At 53.9% G+C, this 17,549-nt stretch overlaps 2 protein-coding genes across 2 annotated transcripts; one reads left to right on the top strand and one right to left on the bottom strand.

Annotated features, from left to right (window-relative positions):
* Positions 1 to 629: 629 nt before the first annotated feature.
* PRAM1 (PML-RARA regulated adaptor molecule 1) lies at positions 630 to 8,883 on the bottom strand. Its single transcript, XM_064734169.1, has 9 exons — positions 8,714 to 8,883; positions 4,192 to 4,264; positions 3,718 to 3,830; positions 3,367 to 3,421; positions 2,988 to 3,081; positions 2,548 to 2,710; positions 1,981 to 2,014; positions 1,372 to 1,406; positions 630 to 916 (listed from the first exon to the last, which is right to left on the bottom strand). The coding sequence occupies exons 1-9, from the start codon at positions 8,721 to 8,723 to the stop codon at positions 912 to 914; spliced, it is 582 nt and encodes a 193-aa protein (XP_064590239.1). The 5' UTR covers positions 8,724 to 8,883; the 3' UTR covers positions 630 to 911.
* Positions 8,884 to 9,955: 1,072 nt separating this feature from the next.
* POLE4 (DNA polymerase epsilon 4, accessory subunit) lies at positions 9,956 to 12,271 on the top strand. The gene is made up of 4 exons (XM_064733977.1): positions 9,956 to 10,327; positions 11,134 to 11,218; positions 11,513 to 11,554; positions 11,854 to 12,271. Exons 1-4 carry the CDS (start codon positions 9,956 to 9,958, stop codon positions 11,865 to 11,867), a joined length of 513 nt encoding a protein of 170 aa, XP_064590047.1. The 3' UTR covers positions 11,868 to 12,271.
* Positions 12,272 to 17,549: the final 5,278 nt, after the last annotated feature.

Genomic DNA, 17,549 nt, shown 5'->3' with positions numbered 1-17,549 from the left:
ACCCTCCCAGTTTAACCCTCCAGCCCCGGGGATGGGGGCCAGTGTGCAGACTGAGAGCAGGGACTCAGCCCCAGAACTTCTCGCTGTTCCTGATCCACCAAAAGTGGATCCTGCCACAGATCTGGGTCCTGCACTAGATTTGTGCTCCCCACTGGCTGTGAGTGCACCCCAGTCGTGCCCCTATCTGTGAGGGCTTCATGAGGGCAGGGTCAGCAAAGGGAAACTTTCAGTGAATGAGGGAACCTCACACAGCATCTGCAGGCACAGCCCAAGGCACCAACAGGTGATGCTGAACATTCCCACACAAATACCTGCCCCAACGGATCCAACCTCCTGCCAGCTCCCCAGGGAAGCTGCCCCATGGCCATGAGATGCTGCTGGAGCACCTGGTCCATAATTCATGATATTTTAGAGTATTTCTGTGTTCAGTTTGCCTCTGGTTCAGGCCACGAGTGCCACTGGGGCCAGAGTGTGATGCAGAATGAAAGGGCAGGTGGGTCCCAGGCTGAAGATGCTCTGGGAATGGGATAATATTAAAACCTTTATGGGCCTGATTTTACCCCTCTCTCCTCACCTCATCCCCCCCCCCCCCAAAAAAAGGGCCATAAAACCCACAACCATCCATAAAACCCTGTTGAACCATGGCTATATTTTACACAGACCAAACAGAGCTACAGTGATGGTGTGACTTGAGGATCTGGGGCCCCCTGCCCCATGGGACAGGATCTGTGCATCCCCAGGGGCTGAGCAGCCATGCTACTGTTCTGTTCTGGCAGGGACACGGTGGTTTTGCAGTCTCAGAGGAAGCAGAACTCCTTCCCAAAAGGAGCCTGGTGTCTGGTGCTCTTCGTGTTTCAGCCCTTGGGGTCTCTGTGGTGCTGTCCTGTGCCTTTGGCCTCAGCGTGGTTGGCTCAGCCTGCCAGAATTAGGGAAAGTGTGTTCTTGTGAGCACAGCTGAAATCCAGTTGTCTCTATTCAGCTCCATCTTCAGAGCTAACTGCCAGCCAGGGATGGAGTTTGCATGTCAGGAGAGAGTAACTGCTCAGGAAAGGGAAGTCTGAGTTCTCTGGGGGATCAGGGACACCTCAAAGGACACTGAAGGGGCCCTGGGGCTCGCAGCAAGTGGAGGGAGCAAGCTGAGAACAGGGTGCAGAGGAGTCCAAATAATTGGGAACAGAGAAACATGAAGACTTTTAGGGAACTGTGAGTAAGTAAAGGATACCTCAGGGAGAGGAAGAGGAATTACACAGAGGGAAGAGAGAGAGGGAAGGCAGCAAAACAGCAAAGGGTCAGGAGGAGGGGAATCCTGGTGCTTGGTGTGGTGCTAACTGTGGCCAGTGAAGGGGTATGGCAGCAGTTCTGTGCACCTACCATAAATCTCAACGTCATCATAGATGTCAGTGTCCCTGCAAGCACAAAGACAGGGTGCTGTGGGCAGTGTGGTGTCCCATGTTCCACCATCTCCCAACCCTGAGGCAAGGGTCAGCTCCTGCAGCCTGGTCTGTCTCAGCTCCTCCTGACCTGTCTGTGGACTCTGGTGTCCCCCTGCAGCCCCGTTTCCCCCTCCCATGCTGTGCTCTCCCTGCATGGCTGGGACCATCTGGAGTGGGGTTAAGGTGACTCTGGCCCCTCTCAGGATGGTGGCTTCATCCCAGGCTGCCAGGAGCTGCAGACCCAGCTCTGCAGAGGGGCTGCACCCTCATCCTGCCCCAGCAGCAGCCCCTGAGCAGTGTCTGGGCAGGTCCCACACGAGGGACCACAGCCTGGGGAGTGCCTCCAGTGTTCCAGTGACAGAATGTCTCCTGACACCAGAAATGGCAGATTCCAGCCCAGGGGCACCTGCTGGTGTTAGGCTTATGGTCCCAGCCTGAGCTGGGTAGTTTTGAGTTGTCAGCCAGGACTAGTTTGGTACTGGCCACTCATGGAGCAGCTGATGTAGCTGATGGAGTGGAGATGAAGGGGCTGGGAAAGGGTACTCACAGAGGCAGCATCACGGCCCGGGGCACGTAGCCATCTGCAACAGAGTGAAGAAAAACATGTCAGGTTGTGCTGGGAACCAGGGCATGAGCAGGAATCACCCCAGCACCTGCCCGGGGTTTAGCAACACCTCACATTCCCAGAAAGAGCTGGGACAAGAAGGAATCCAGCTCTGGGCAGCCCAGCTGGACCCTCAGCAGGAACCTGCTCTGGGCAGAGTCAGGAAGGAGCTGCCAGGCTGAATGGCAGCCTGAACCCTTCCCCTCTGCCTGAGCAATCTCCAGCCCATTCCACCTGGAGGCTTCGAGGACTGCAAAGGCCTCTAGCAGAGGGAAAGGACAAGCCCAGCTCACAGCAGAAATGCTGCTGCTGAGTGGAAGGAAGAGCAGGATATTTGTGCAGAGAAAAGTGGGAACCTTCTCAGGATAGCAGGGTACCTGTCAGATCTGTCTAACAGGTGGAGGAGATCTGTCAGCAGGTCTGTCAGGGGATGTTTGCACGAAGCAGCTTCTTCCCAAAACTGTGCTGTGCTCCCTGCTGTGGGCCAGCCCCATCCCCCTGCAGACTTACACCTCCTCTGGCTGTTCCGGCAGAGGATTTGCTCCTGATTTGTGAACTGAATGACATCAAGGATTTCTCCCGGTCTCAGTGGCAGGTTCTTCGCTCCGCCCCTCTTCTCTGTCGCTGCAGGGTCGACCATCATCTGAGTCAGGACTTTGATGCTGCCTTCGAACTGAAACACAAACAGCAGAGCCCATGGGGAGCTGAGTCAGGCAGGTCTGACCGCTCTCCCTCCTTGAAAAAGAACAGATTCCTCTCTGGCCAAATGGTCTGTGGGACTGCTCTGATCTGGGGGAACGGGGCAGGTGTGACCTGGGGGAACAAGGCAGGGTGTGATCCAGGTATCACTGGTCCCTGAGGAGCACAGCTCCTTTCTGCCATTGCACTGCACCCTTCCCAGAAGGGGAGAAGAAGCTCAAAGGGAAAAGTGATCACTCACTGCTGCTCACCTTGAATTTCTTCTGAAACCCCCTGTCCATCTTCTCTTCCTTCTTGCATGCCTTGAGTGTCATGGTCTTCATCTTTTGGGAGACCTGGGATTCTCTGCAGCCATTGAAAGCCAAGGAAAGGTTCAGATGACCCCATCCCATGCTCTGCTCCCCTCCCATCCCCTTCTCCTTGCTGGCTGCCCCCCACTGCATTTCCCTGCACCAGCCCTGGGGCTGTGGAGGCTCTCAGGCCAAGGTGTGCAGCCTGCAGCTTGTGCTCTTCACCACAGACTTTCCTATTGCAAGCCCAGCAGAGAACACTGAAGCAGCAGCTTTGTCAGAGCAGCAAGGAGCCCTGGCCATTTTGGGACCCTTAGAAAGAGTAAAAAAGTCCCTTTACCTCTGCGTAGCTGCCAGCAAGGTAACCCTGTTAGAGGCTCGGCCAGCATTTCCACCTGTAAAACCAAACCCGGGGAGAGTGCTGCCATGAGGCTGCTGTGAGTTGGAAACACTTCCCAAAGCAGGACACAAAGAGCAGCAAGAGCTCTCTCCTCCTGGGACCAAATCCTGAGTTTGCCCCCAGGTGTGGGGGGATCAGGGCTTCCTGTGCCCATTTACAAGAGGAGCCCACTGCCCTGCTGTGGGGAGCAGCAGGCTCAGCACAGACCCTGCTGCTGCCCATGGCTCACTGGGGCCTCACAGCTCTTGCAGCTGCAGGTCTCACCCCAAACAGCATCCAAGCTGTACTCACCTCCTCTGGGGCAGGGACACACAGACAGCTGGGACACAGAAGGCAGCAGGAGGCCTGGGCTTCTCCTGGCCAGCTCAACAGACTCAACATCATCGTATATCTCATCTTCATCCCTGCGGGGAGGCAGAGCACGGTCAGGAGGTGCTGCTGCAGTGGGGGCTGAGGGCAGAATCAGGAGGAGGATTGGGCTGGCCATGGACTGGCCCTGGCTCTGGGCCAGAGCTGGACAGCAGCCCCATGCCCTGTGCCAGCAGCTCCTCACATAGCTGGATGTGGACAGGCAGCAGCGTGCAATGGCCACAGTGAGGTAACATAGCCCCAAGGCATGGCCATACTTCACACTGTGGGAGCTGCTTCCACACCCTGGGCTCTAGCAGCAGGCAGGAAAACCCAAACATCCTCTTGCTGTCACATCTTGTGCCCTTCCCAGGGGCTTGGCACAGCCTGGAGCAGCAGGGCTGCCTCAGTCCTTACCCCGTGGCACTCGGAGCATCCTGCAGTGGGACCCGTGCAGGCACTGGTGCAGCACAGCCTGGTTGCAGGTGACCTGTGACAAACAACAGAGCAGGAGGGAGCAGGGAGGGATTATTTCATATTTTCTCCTCAGCTCTATCAGCCACCCTGAGGTGAGAGCCACTCTGGGCTGGATTCAGTGCAGGAGGAGGTGGGGAGATAAAACTGACTACACATCTTGATAGAGCAAGGAGTTTTTTACTCCATAGCTCATCCAGGGATTTTCTTCCAGCACACCAGTGCACAGCTCATCAGGTTCCTCACTGAGGACCCTGATTATGTATTTTCCTGTTTGCATATTTCTAATGTTACTTTTTTCTGGACAAATGATGGAATGAGAGGGGAAGAGGCCAGAACAGGTATCATGAATGTGGAAAACCCCTAAATTTCAGATAGGTACCAGAGTCAGGGCAAGTCCTGGATATGTCCATATGCTCAGGAGCATCATCAGTCAGAAGATACTGCTGCTCCTTTTAGGATTGCCAGCATGGCCACACCCCTGCTAACAAGCCCTTATTTGTATCACAAGCCCTGTCTCCAGCCTGGTCAACCAGACCAACCAAAAATGGGCACAAAGTCCTGAGTACAACATCAAATCTCTGCTGCTTTACAGTACCAAGTAATACACAATCAAATACTTGGCCCTAAAAATCATAAGAGTGCCCTAAAAATTAACAAAAAGTATCAAATCAAGGCAACGTGTGATTCTAGATGTTGCAGCTTGCCTCAGGACCCATGAGACAAATAAATACCTGTAGCCAGTCATGTGAGAATCTCCCAGCACAACAGCATGGCCAGCCCTGATAACACCTTTTAATTATAACATAGACCAGCTCAATTTTTCAGTTGTCTTAAGGAAAGGAAGGGAAGTCTACTCTCATGGTTAGAGAAACCAAGCAAGAAATGGCGTTTGAAACAGCTCTCATCACTGTAGTGTGGATGAGCAGAAGAGCAGCTGTGAGAAAGCACCACAGCAGCCTGGCTCTGGCAGTGTCTGACTGGCACTCCCCTGCTGCTCCTGCCCATCACCCCAGGCCTGCCCGGGCACCTCTGGGAAGAGGCTGGCCCCATTTTCTCCCCATTAGGTTGCTGTGGGCAGTGACATCTCCCCTTCTTCCCTCTCCTCCCAGCTGAACAAGCCTGAGTCTCAGCCCTTCTTTCTCCATGTGCTCCAGTCCACAGCCATCTTGGGCTCACTCCAATTTGGCAATATCTCTTAAGTTACATACTCCAACCTTACTTCCTACAAAGATTCCAGAGATGGACACTTGTGCCCAGCCAGGGACAGGGCACTTTGTTTCTTCACCTGCCCTCCTTCTCTCTCATTCTCATCCTCATGCTATTGCTTATAAAAGCCCCTTTGGTAATACAAGTCCCCACCTCCCCATAAGCCCTCCCAGTATTTCCATCTCCCAAGAGCTGCAGGCTCTAACTGGGGAGATTTTCCTTCCTGAATGAGCAGTGCCCTTTCCTGAGAGGCTTTTCTGTGCCTGGCCATACCCAGCTGAGCACTCCTTGGTGGTTCTGTGGCAGGACAGATGGACGTCCTAGGATGTGCAGCTGCTCTGAACTTTGCCAAATCCACATCAGGAGGGCGCTGGGGCTTGCCTGGCTTCACTCCCAGTGCCCTGACATGTGGCAGAGGCTTCCTTCGGGGCAGAGCTGGGTGCTCCATCCTCTGGGGGCTGTCCACAGCAAGCAGGGGCGCTGCAGCAGCTGCACCCTTGGCAAGAACCACTGGAGCCCCCTTGTCTTTGGCAGGCGGCCGTGTCTGCTGGGCTGCCTTCCTGTGGGGAGGATCAGAGCTGGCTTCCACCCTCTTGTTCAACACATCTCCTCCTGGCTTTGCAGGCACTGGGTGGGAGTTGGCACCTGCAGCCATCCCCTTCTTCCCACACACCGCTGGCGCCGGGGTCTCGCAGGCAGAGTGAGGTGAGTGCTGTCCCAAACTCTGACCTGCACTGTGAGCTGGGGGGGCCCTGCTGCAGTCCCTCCTGCTCCAGGGGGCCTCCTGAGGAGGAGGATCACCCTTGGAGGCCATGGCAGGGGTCTGTCCTGGCTCTGGCCCATGAGAGGCTGCAGGGTGACCCTCTGGCCAGCCACCCCCTTTGGGAGGTTCTTTCCTGTTCTGTTGGAACTTTGCCCGAAGGTGCCTCACCACGGCGTCTCTCCCCTCCAGAGGCATCTGCAACCATTAAGAAAAACAGTTCCAGTTGAAACACCATGGAGGAAAATGAGTCAAAATTCCCCGTGGGGAATGTGGTACTCCTTCAACATGGTCTCACACTAAGTCTTCTCCAAAAAACAAGGTCTTTGCTCAAAAAGGTCCTGAATATATCTGAGTAAACAACATGGGGCTGCATCAAACTGGGACCAGGTTACCCCACAAGGGCATCCAGGAGACCTTTCATGGAGTCTTTTGGTCTGATCTGCCCTCTGTCCACAACCAAGGACCTTCAAATCAGAGGGACTGTGTGGCATTCACATTCTCTGAACAGAGAGAGAGAGATCACTCTCTCTCACAGGGTTTTTTCCTGGAGAAGCACTGAGAGAAGAAGAGAAAACAATTCTTATCTCTACTTGCTGCTCCTGTTGTTTTTACACATGTGGAATGTGTTAGGAAGATTGTTTACATGAAGGGATTTGTCAATTGATTCTGCTGAGGATTGTTATGTTTCCTTGGCCAATCACTCAAAGCTGTGTCCTGACTGTCTACAGACAGTCATGGGTTTTTCTTTAGTATTCTTTATAGTATATTATCTTTATTATAGTATAGTATAATGTAATATAATATAGTTTTAATAAAGCAATTATTCAGCATTCTGAATCACTGGAGTCAGGTGCCAATCATTCCTCACCACAGGGGCACCGTACAATACTACACGTGGTGACCTCTGATGTTGGCTGAAGAACAAGGGCCTGGATGGATCCCAGGGATTCGCAGCCGAGGCTGAACACAAAAGGTTTGCTGCACACTCACAGGAATGTGTCCGATGGTCCTCTGGTGAGTCACAGATAGGAGACACCCCTCAAACCTCGGCTTAGACCCCGCGGGACCCTGCACAACCCACCTGCAATCCGATACTGGCTCCACCGAGAAGGGACTGTTAACCCTTCCCCTCCCGATGATAACACCACCACAGGACTGGGTGGCAGTAGCAAAGCTCCTGAGGGCAGAATCTGAGATCCAGGGATCAGATGGGAGCAACCTGCCTTGCCCTGGTCCTGTTTTCCGGGATGAGTTGGTGGGGGAGGCTGCACAGGGCCATTGGATCCCTCCTGGAGGAAAAGCAGGGACGGCCCTGCTGGGCCTCGCCCAGCACAGGCTGCGGGCAGACACAGCAAGGCCAAGGGGCGGCAGAGTGCCCTACTTTCCTGACATGTGTCTTTCCTGTGTGGTTCACACTGAGCACACAGCCAGGACAGAGCTGCCTTTAGCTTCGCTTCCTCAGTTACCAAATTCACCCTTCCCTAGAGCCTCCAGAGAAACGCTGCCAGGAGGAGGCTGTGAATGGCTCCTGCAAAAAGACTGCCAGGTTGGAGGCACGGCACAAAGCTACGGGATGGGGCTACATCCTTCCTAATCTTCTCAGATGGACCTTGTGAGAGGGGAGGGACCACTTTACCCTCCCCATGTTGCTCCCATGCCCCTGTCCCTGGACCACAGTGTCCCTTTGCACCGGAGCTGGTTGCCTTGCTGGAGCTATATGCTTTGGTTTTGGAGTTTTTATCCTTCTGGGATTTCAGTTTGGGTTTGTGATTGCATAATTTTTTTTTCAGAGAAAAAATAAAAAGAAAGGGAACGGCTGATATGGAGAGAAGCTGATGCAATATTTTTAGGCATAATAGATCAAGTGTATATATACAGACTTACAAAAGTGCAAGTTCCCCAGGTAAACACCCCAGTTTTCCTGGTAAACCCTCAAATGCAGCACTCAGTATAGCAGTGCTGAAGCAGCATGAATTTGTCATTTCCTGTATATCAGCACTGGGGCTTTCACTCAAATTAGTGAAAAATCAATGTTTTCCAGGTTCCCAAACATGCTGTTGGGATTTTTGACACCTGAATGATTTGGTGGTTTGCAATGATCATTTTTGGGCCTGTTCCATGAGCTGGGACTTGCACAGAGTCCTTGGATGTACAGCACTGCCATCACTGTGATCAGTTTCAGGTTTTCCAATCCATTTTGTGCTGGTGGGGGCTCCCCTGGACTCGGTGGGAGTGTGGCCTCCTCCTTTCACAGATGTTTATATTCAGCCTAAGTTCACCCAGAAAACCTTCCTCCGAGCCCAGAAACTGGTCAGACACCTTTGAAGCTCCATCCAGCTCAGATGTACAGAAGGACTTTGCCTTTCAGGAGGAGTGAGGTTGTTGGCCAGATCCAGCCCCTCACAAGGACATCCCCAAAACCCTTCCAACCAGGACACATGGCCAGTGTCCCATCCCCATGTCCACTCTAGCCCAGGTCTGGTTGTTACTCACCATCTTCCATCAGTGGATGCTTTCCTGCGTGCTCACCTCCTTGCTGAAGACCACCTGAAGCATTCTGGACAAGGCTCTCTGAGGTGCCCTGCCTTGAAACCAGCAGCTCTTTCCTAACAGCTGGTGAGGAGCTGTGTGCAATGCCAGGAAGTTGCTTTTGCCTGATGAGACTTGGTGAGACCGCACAAGGAGGAGGAGAAAGAGGAGGAGGAGCAGCTCTTGGTACACTGCTGGTTTGGCTCTGCTGCTGTTTGACACTTGCAGCCCACCAACTCCTGCTGGCCATAAGAGGAGAGCCCCAGTTTTGGGAACTGCAGGATGCGAGGGGATGGGAGCAGGAGGGTGGGCAATGTCCTTGTCCATGGTGGCCCAGGATTCCTCTGCAGGTCAGGTCTCAAAGCTGCACAGGACTTGCGGGGTGGGGAGGTGCAGAGGGTGCACAGTGAGCTCTGTGGGAGCACAGAAAAGCTGCGTGAGGGCCTGTGGCTCCCTGGAATCAGGCTCTTCACTGCGGACATGAGCTCGGCTAGAAAGCCTAATTCCTCTGGGAAACAAGGGGAAGCTGTGCACACAGGGTGCTATGTCGGGCCAGCACAGTGTCCAACTGTCCTGGTGTCACTGTTTACTGCCTCTGAGGCAGGAACAGTCTGACACACTAGCAGGGGTGCTCTGGCCTGCAGGTTGGTGCTGGTGTCCCTGCTCCAGGATCTGTGTGTCCCTGCAGCCTTTTGGGACAGCGTCCCACCAGCAGTGCCCGAGGCGGCTCCTGCCTGCAGATGGTTTAAGGATAAAACACAGTTTGAGGACATGGGGAAGGCTGGGGCGGGCACCTGTTGGCCAAGGGAGGTGGTCCTGGGGGTCCTGTGGAGGGTGGTGGGTGCCCTGGGGAGCACTGGGGGACTTGATCCCACCAGCTGGAGATGGGATGGAGAGGGGGTGCTGGGAGGTCCCACAGGGGACCCACGGGGAGCCGACCCTGGGGCACAGCACGGACAGACAGCAGTGAGGGCCACCCCACCTGCCCCACTGCTCCTGCCGCTGCAACGGGGCGGGCACTGTGTCCCTGTCTGTGCTGGGGCACGGGGGTGCCAGGGAGGCACCGAGGGCCGTCTGTGGGGAACACCGGGATGGGAGTGCCAGGGAGGCACCGAGGACCGCCTGCGGGTAGGATCGGGATGGGGCTGTGCGGGCTGTGTTACGGGACATGGTGAAGCGGAGGATGAGGGGCCGTTTGGGGACGGGATGAAGTGGAACATGAGCCGCTGTTTGGCGCCGGCCCGAAGCGGAGGAGGAGGGGCCGTGCTCGGGGCCGGCAGCGCCGCGGGGCCCGGCCGAGGATGCAGCGAGGCCCCGCCGAGCCCGGCCCGGCCCCGCGGCCCCGCGCAGGCGCAGCGCTCGGGCGGGATGGCAGCGGCGGCGGCCGTGCCGGGGCCGGGGCCGGGGCCCGCGGAGGCGGCGGCGCCCGGGGAGGAGGCGGCGGCCGCGGGGCAGCAGGGCCCGGGTCCGGCCCGCCTGGCCCGGCTGCCGCTGGCGCGGGTGAAGGCGCTGGTGAAGGCGGACCCGGACGTGACCCTGGCCAGCCAGGAGGCCGTGTTCGTGCTGGCGCGGGCCACGGTGAGGGGCGGCCCCGCGGCTCCTGGGCCCGGATCGCTGCGGGGATGCTGCTCCGTCTTGCCCAGGAGGATTTTCCTTCTCCCAGGGACCCGCGGGGCGGCTGCGGCCGGCCCGAGCTGGGAAAGGAGCTGGAGCTCCAGGAGCAGCTGAGGGGCTGGGAAGGGGCTCAGCCTGGAGCAGAGGAGGCTCGGGGGGCCCTTGTGACTCTGTACAGCCAGGAGGGCACAGCCGGGGGACGTCGGTCGCTTCCCCCACGCAGGAAGGCACAGGACAAGAGGAAATGGCTTCAGGCTGCGCCAGGGGAGGTTTAGGATATTGGGAAAATTCCTTCATGGAGAGAGTTGTCAAGTTCTGGCACAGGCTCCCCGGGGCAGCTACCGTCCCTGGAACTGTTCAAACAATGTGGCACTTGGGGACAGGGGATGGGGGTGAACGTGGAGTTGGTGCTGGGCCGATGGTGGTCATTTTACACAATGATCTTAAAGGTATTTCTCCTCCTGAATGATTCCATGATTAATCCGCTGAGCACAGGACACCTTTCCCCCTTCAGAAGGTGCCCTGGGAGCCCCGGGTGTGGAGTGGGTCTCCCAGAGAATGTGGGAGCTTCCCAGCTCTCTCCCTCACTGCTTGTCCTGAGCATCACTGTCCAGCCATATCCTTGGGAATTTTCAGACCTGCTTACTAGGAATGGGTAATGTTAGGATGAAGATTCTGATCTAATCCTGAAGCCTTGTAGGACCTTTCTTTTTCCTCAGGATATTCTCTCTCTCCTCTCCCGTGTGAACCTGTCCTGTTTTGCCTTGCAGGAGCTGTTTGTTGAAACCATAGCCAAAGATGCTTACATGTATGCCCAGCAAGGAAAAAGGAAAACCCTGCAAAGAAAAGACCTGGGTATGGGACCATGTTCTGTGCTGTTCTTAGCAAAGGCTTGCTCCAATGGGGGATTTGCCCACCTGTCTGCAGGTGCTGAAGTAATTATGGATTTATTCTTTCTTTCCCTGAAGATGGGAGAGAAAAACTTCTACCAAAGACTACACTAATAATTTCACACACCATCTCCAGAACAAATGAATCTCTTTGAAGTTGGTAACTGTGTTATGATGTAATTTCAAATGCTGCAGTTTGAAACATATGCAAATATGGAGTTAGTTTATCTATTTTGATTGTTCTCAATTTGCTTTTCAGATAATGCCATTGAAGCTATTGATGAATTTGCTTTTTTGGAAGGTGAGTTTCTACTTGATTTCAGTATTTTATGTAATAACCTACTTAGGAGAGAAAGAACTGAATCATTTGCAAAGCTCTCTGTTTCCCCATCCTCAGTAATTCCTAGTGTGGCTTCGAATGGCTCAGCTGGACCCTGAGGCACGTGCAGTAGTTGGGGTTTTTTTGCTAGACTTGGTTTTACTCATGTGTGATTTGCTTAAACTTTAAAGTTTTCTTTTGCCAGTTTGTAAACAAGATTTATTTGTTCAGAGAATTGCATTTCTAATTCTTGAGACTATAATGTGTTTTTCCATTTTCAGGTACTTTGGACTGAGCAGGACAGGAACAGAGCTCTCTGGAGAGATTGCAGAGGTGGTGTGAGATGGAAAACAGGATGCTGAGAATTCAAAAATAATTCCTAGAATTGAGACATGACAACCATGATATTTTTTATAAAGTTGTTGTAAGTTCTTTATTTAAAATGGATATTTTTTCATAACTATTTTGTATGTCCCTTCCCATGTGGCTGCCGTGCAGCTCTCTGCTCTGGCCAGGTTACACAGCAGTTACTCCCAGTAGCAGTCCCAGCCTCTCTGGATACTCTGCAGCACCACAGAGCTGTGAACAGAGAGTGGCTTGGCTCAGGTGCCCAGGCACAAGGAATTTTTTTTATTTAAATGTGGATTTTGTTAATATGTTTGTCTCTTAACACAATTAAATTGTTGATGTTGCTGTTGAGCAGCTGTGCTGATTCCTGCTCTGGGCTGGGGTTCCTGTAGCCTGGTGGGAAATGGTTTAGTTTTGATAGGATGCCTTCTCTAGCATTTTGGTTTTGCTAACTGTTTTCTCAAGGCATCCATCCCAGAGAAACCCAGCTGTTCTCCAGGAGCTGGGGCTGAGCAGGGGAGCTTGGCTTGGCCCAAGGGCTGTGCAGCTTCTCTAAGTGTCTGTGATTGTTGCATTTGCAAGTAATTGTAGGAAAAAAAAACCAACCCAAGCCCCCAAGCCCTCATTTTGAATGCCAGGGAAGTTCTGTGCTGCCATCACTGTTCTTGTGTGTGCTCCCACTCCTGAATCTGGCAAAACATTTTCCCTGGGACCTGGATCTGTTCCCTGCCCTGAGCCTGGAGGAGTTGGTGCAGAGACCCTGAGTTCTTGGTGAGGAGCTGTGTCCATCCTTGTTCAGGGGCGCTGCTGCCCAGCCCTGTCATGGGCACCAGCACTGCCAGGACTCTGCTCACTGGAGCTTTTCCACTTCACCTAGAGCTTTCCTCCCTGGAGTTAACAGCAGAACTGTGTGGCTGTGGGGGACATGCTGCCATCCCTGCTGGGACCTCTGCTGCTGTGTTCCCAGCTCTGACTGCACTTGGTGTGGGTTGTCCCCAGATAAAACCATTGCATGGAGTGAAGGAGGATGAAGGATGCATGCTCTTTCAAATGAGGGTATTTGAGAGTGGCTCCCAGTCACCACAAACTTAAATTAGTTTGGAAGTGGTGATAAGAACAAGGACCCCTCAGGGGAGCCTCCCCAGGCTGTCAGCAAATCCAGTGGCTCTCAAGAAACACTTGGAAGTTTGCTAAGAGCCTGATCCGAGCTGGGAGCACAATCCTGATCATGGGGGAGAGATGCTCATTTCCCAGGGCCAAGGTGTTTGTTCAGATCACAGTCAGGACATTTGCCAGGATGTGTGAGCCTGTGTGGCTCAGAGCTGTTCCCCTTCTCAGCTGCCAGGGAGGGCAGGGGTGTGTGTCAGAGGTACTGGAGACTTCCCTGTGCTTCCCAGGCTGCAGCATGGCAGGACCCGCGAGCTGTGGTCTTCCTCACAGGGCTCTTGCAGGCTCCCAGCTTTGCCTGTGAGTTCCTTTTCCCTTCTTGGCCTCTGGCAGGGAGGGCAGGGCTGTGCTGTGGGGCTGTGGGGGCTCTGCTCACACACGGTGCTGCTGTGGTTGGTGTGAGTGTCCCACAGGGAGCAGCGCGGAGGGGTGGCTGCCCTTGGCAGGCAGTGTGGGGTTGTGTCAGGAGAAGCTGTGCAGGAGTCTGCGGGTTTAGTGCCCATGAGCTCCTTTGTGCTGTGGAAAGGGGCTCCTTTCACCCAGGTCTGCAGAAAGGTAGAAGTAAAGAGAGCAGATGAACAGTGAGAGAAACAGGGCCAGTGTTTTCCTGGAGTAACTAAACAGGGTGTTCAGCCCGCCCAGCCAGGGTCAGATGTGTCCTGTCCATCTGTAACAAAATTTCTTCTTTGTGCTGGAGCCATTTTGTTCAGGATAGGGAGCAGCTGGAGCTGTGTCTCATCCCAGCTCAGGCAGAAATGGGGGGAATTGTACCTGGGGTGATGCTGGGCTCAGTGGTTTGTGACTGCAGGTGCAGGAGCTGTCAGCAGAGTGCAGCAGCATGGGATCTGTTTGCAGAGAGGGGCTGTTGCAGGAGGCAGAGCCATTTCCTCCGTGTTGGGCACGGTGAGTTCACAGAACCATGGAGTTGTTTGGATTGGAAGGGACCTTAATGCTCATCCTGTTCACCCCTCTCACAGGCAGGGATTCCTTCCACTATCCCAGGTTGCTCCAAGCCCTGTCCAGCCTGGTCTTAAACACTGCCAGGGATGGGACAGCCACAGCTCCTCTGAGTTCCCCTTCACCCTCCAGAAACCAAGATTCTTGATGCTTCCACACTCACATCCTGCCCATCCCTTGGCGCTTTTTTTATGTTGAAGTTTTCCAAGTGGCTTTTCCCTTTGGGAATTAAGGACAGAAATGTGCTGGGGACCTGCTGTCCAGATAATCCAACACTTAAACATCTTTTGTAGCACAGGAATTGATGAGTAGCCTGATCCCTGGCTGTTCTTTGCACAAAGGAACTCAGTTCCCTGGACCTGAGCTGCACCATGGTTGATCCTGTGTTTGAATTCCCTGTTTATTGCTGCATAAATTCAGGGCAACTGCAGGCTTTTGCTTCCCAGGACTGATGTTGTAAGTGCTATCAGTAGGTAAACAACAAGCTGCCCTGTAAAAGTAGAGAAAGCAGATGAAGTAGAAAGGAGCTCTATTTGTTCATCTGTGGCCTTCAGCAGCAGTCAGGGGGCCCTGTTCCCCTTTGCAGTGGCTGTAAGGACACAGCAGCTTTACTCTCCGAGGTTTCTTAGGATTTTTCAGTGCACGAGAGCAGCATTGTACAAATTTAACCTTTAGTGTTTGCTAAATACCAGCTTCTCGTGTACAATAGGAATGATAAAATTATCCAAATTCAGAGCTGTTACAAGCAGTGACAGCTTGTCAGCTCCAGAGACATCAACTTTAGAAGAATAAATAATGATGAAAATGTAATCACAGAGTCACAGAATATGCTGAGTTGGAAGGGACCTGCAAAGATCATCAAGTGCAACTCCCTGCCCAGCACAGAGCCATCCCCAGGAGTCACCTCATGTGCCCCAGAGCAATGTCCAAGCACTCCTGGAGCTCTGTCAGGTTTGGTGCTGTGACCATTCCCTGTTGCAGTGCCTGACCACTGTCTGGAGATAGAACCTTTTTCTAACACCCAGCCCCAACCTCCTCAGCATGACTTCAGCCCATTTCCTGGGGGCTGTCACTGTCACCAGAGGAGAGATCAGTGTCTGCCCCTCCCGTTCCCCTCACAAGGAAGGTGTAATTGCCATGAGGTCTCTCTTCAGTCTCCTGCAGGCTGAACAGCTGCTCCTCAAATGGCTCCTCCTCAAGCCCTTCCCCAGCTCCGTGTCCCTCCTCTGGGCACTCTCCAACAGCTCTGGGTCCTTCTGATCCCGTGGTGCCCAAAGTGCCCCCAGCACTGGAGCTGAGGCTGCCCCAGGGCAGAGCAGAGTGGGACAATCCCTCCCTGGGCCTGGTGCCCCCAGCACAGGGTGGCCCTTGGGGCTGCCAGGACCCAGCAGGGACTCAGATCCAACTTGCACTGACCAGGACCCCCAGGGCCCTTCCCAGGGTGCTGCTCTCCAGCCTCTCATCCCCGGTCTGTCCCTGCACCCAGGGCTGCCCCATCCCACTTGCAGGGTCTGGCACTTTCCCTTGTTGAGCTGCATATGCTTGGTGATGATCCTCTGATTTCCTGAGGTCTGTCTGTGGTGTCTCCCTGCCTTTGAGGGAGTCAGCAGCTCCTCTCAGTTTTGCATCGTCTGTGAAAATACTCAGTGTCCCTTCCAGTCCTGCATCCAAGACATTTACGAAGCTGTTGAAGAGCGCAGGACCAAGGATGGAGCCCTGCAGAACCTCACTGGTGACTTGTGCCAGCTGATGTCACCCCAGCCACTGACACCCTTTGTGCCTGACCCATGAGCCCGTTGCTCACCCATCCCATGATGTGTTTATCCAGTTCTGGGATGGACAGTTTGTCCAGAAGGATCCTGGGAGAGACAGTATCAAAAACTTTACTGAAATTCAAAAAGATTACATCAACTGGCTTTTCTGGGTCAACCGTGGGGGTCATTAAAGGTATGCAGGCAGTGTTTTGATGTTGGTGTGTCCCCTGGCCGTGTCCTGTGCTGCAGGTGAGAGGAGGGCCCTGTGTTCCTGCCCCGGGGGTGCTGAGAGCTGCCCCTGGGCTGGCTCCTGCTCCTCGAGGCCTGAGGGAGCTGGGGGTGGTGGAGATCTGCCTCTGCAGCCCCTGCCCTGGGGGATGCCTTCGGCTCCTGGCCCTGAAAACCTTTCCAGACTCTCCTTGGGAGGTTACAATTACCGGGGGAAATGCTCTGACCCAGCCTACAGCGCAGGGAGAGCTCCTCTTCCTCCCTGCTCCCTCCCTCCCTCTAGGAATACGGGAGCGAGCCCTCTTGTGTGACCAGCACCAGTGTCCAAGCTCAGGGCACCAAGGCTGCTGAGCAGAGCCTCTGCCTTGGGGAGTACTGGGGTTGTGTTTTGGGGTTGAGTTTCCTGTTGCTGGGCCTTTACCACACAGGTCTGCAAGCACACTGATAATTCTCTGCTGTGTGCATGGGTGAGGATGGGGATACAGGCACCTCATATGCAGGGAAATGTCCTCTAGCCAGAGATGGAATCAGAGTAACCCAGGCTGGGAGGGACCTCGAGGGTCTCTGCTCCAACCCTCCCAATCAAAGCAAGGAAACCAACTTGATAATAAAAGCTCTGCTGGAAACAGAGCACTGGAAAATTCAAATTTCCTTACTGACACTCTAAAATGCCCCTTTAGTACCAGAGAACTACACTGCTGGTTCAAAAATCACTTGGAAATGGAGACTCCAAACGAAATCATTCCAGATGGGTCAAAACCTCCCACTGGGACAAAGCTGAACTCATTCATTGTCAACTGGTGAGCTGTCTCGTGAGTTCACTCATAAAACATCCCAGACACATCAGTGGAGATGAACTGATTTTATCAGAATTGAAAGTGGTGTTGAAATGATTTACCACAACTGTCTGACAAATTCCATTGCGCTGGAATTTGCTGATGTCATTTTTTTGGCATTTCTGGAAGCCAGTTCGTTCAGAGCTGCTGCGGCAGCGCCGCTAGGGAGGGACAGAGACCGCGGCAGGGCCGGGTGAGCCCCGGGAGCAGCGCAGGGCCCGGGGATTCACCCACGATCCCGGGGATTCACCCACGGTCCCGGGCCCGGGGATTCACCCACGGTCCCGGGGATTCACCCACGGTCCCGGGGATTCATCCACGATCTGGGAGCTGCAGGGGCCGGGAGCGGCTCTGCCTGAGGCCGGGTTCCCTCCTGTGTTACTGAGCTTGCAAGGGTCTTCAGGGTGAACAGAGAGGTGAGAATGTTGACAACATGTTCAGAAGGCTTGATTTATTATTTTATGATGTATATTACATTATAACTATACAAAAAGGAATAGAGAGAAAAGTTCTAAGAAGCTAGCTAAGCTAAGAATAGAAAAGGAATGAATAACAAAGTTCTGTGTCTCAGCACAGTGAGACTCCGCTCTGCCGTGAGTGGTCAGTAAATCCAAACATTCACCTAAGACCAATCACCAATCCACCTGTTGCATCCCACAGCAGCAGATAACCATTGTTTACATTTTG

This window comes from Zonotrichia leucophrys, chromosome 28 (assembly GCF_028769735.1).
Source record: "Zonotrichia leucophrys gambelii isolate GWCS_2022_RI chromosome 28, RI_Zleu_2.0, whole genome shotgun sequence".
NCBI lineage: Eukaryota > Metazoa > Chordata > Aves > Passeriformes > Passerellidae > Zonotrichia > Zonotrichia leucophrys.
This window is presented reverse-complemented; position numbering and strand designations above follow the sequence as displayed.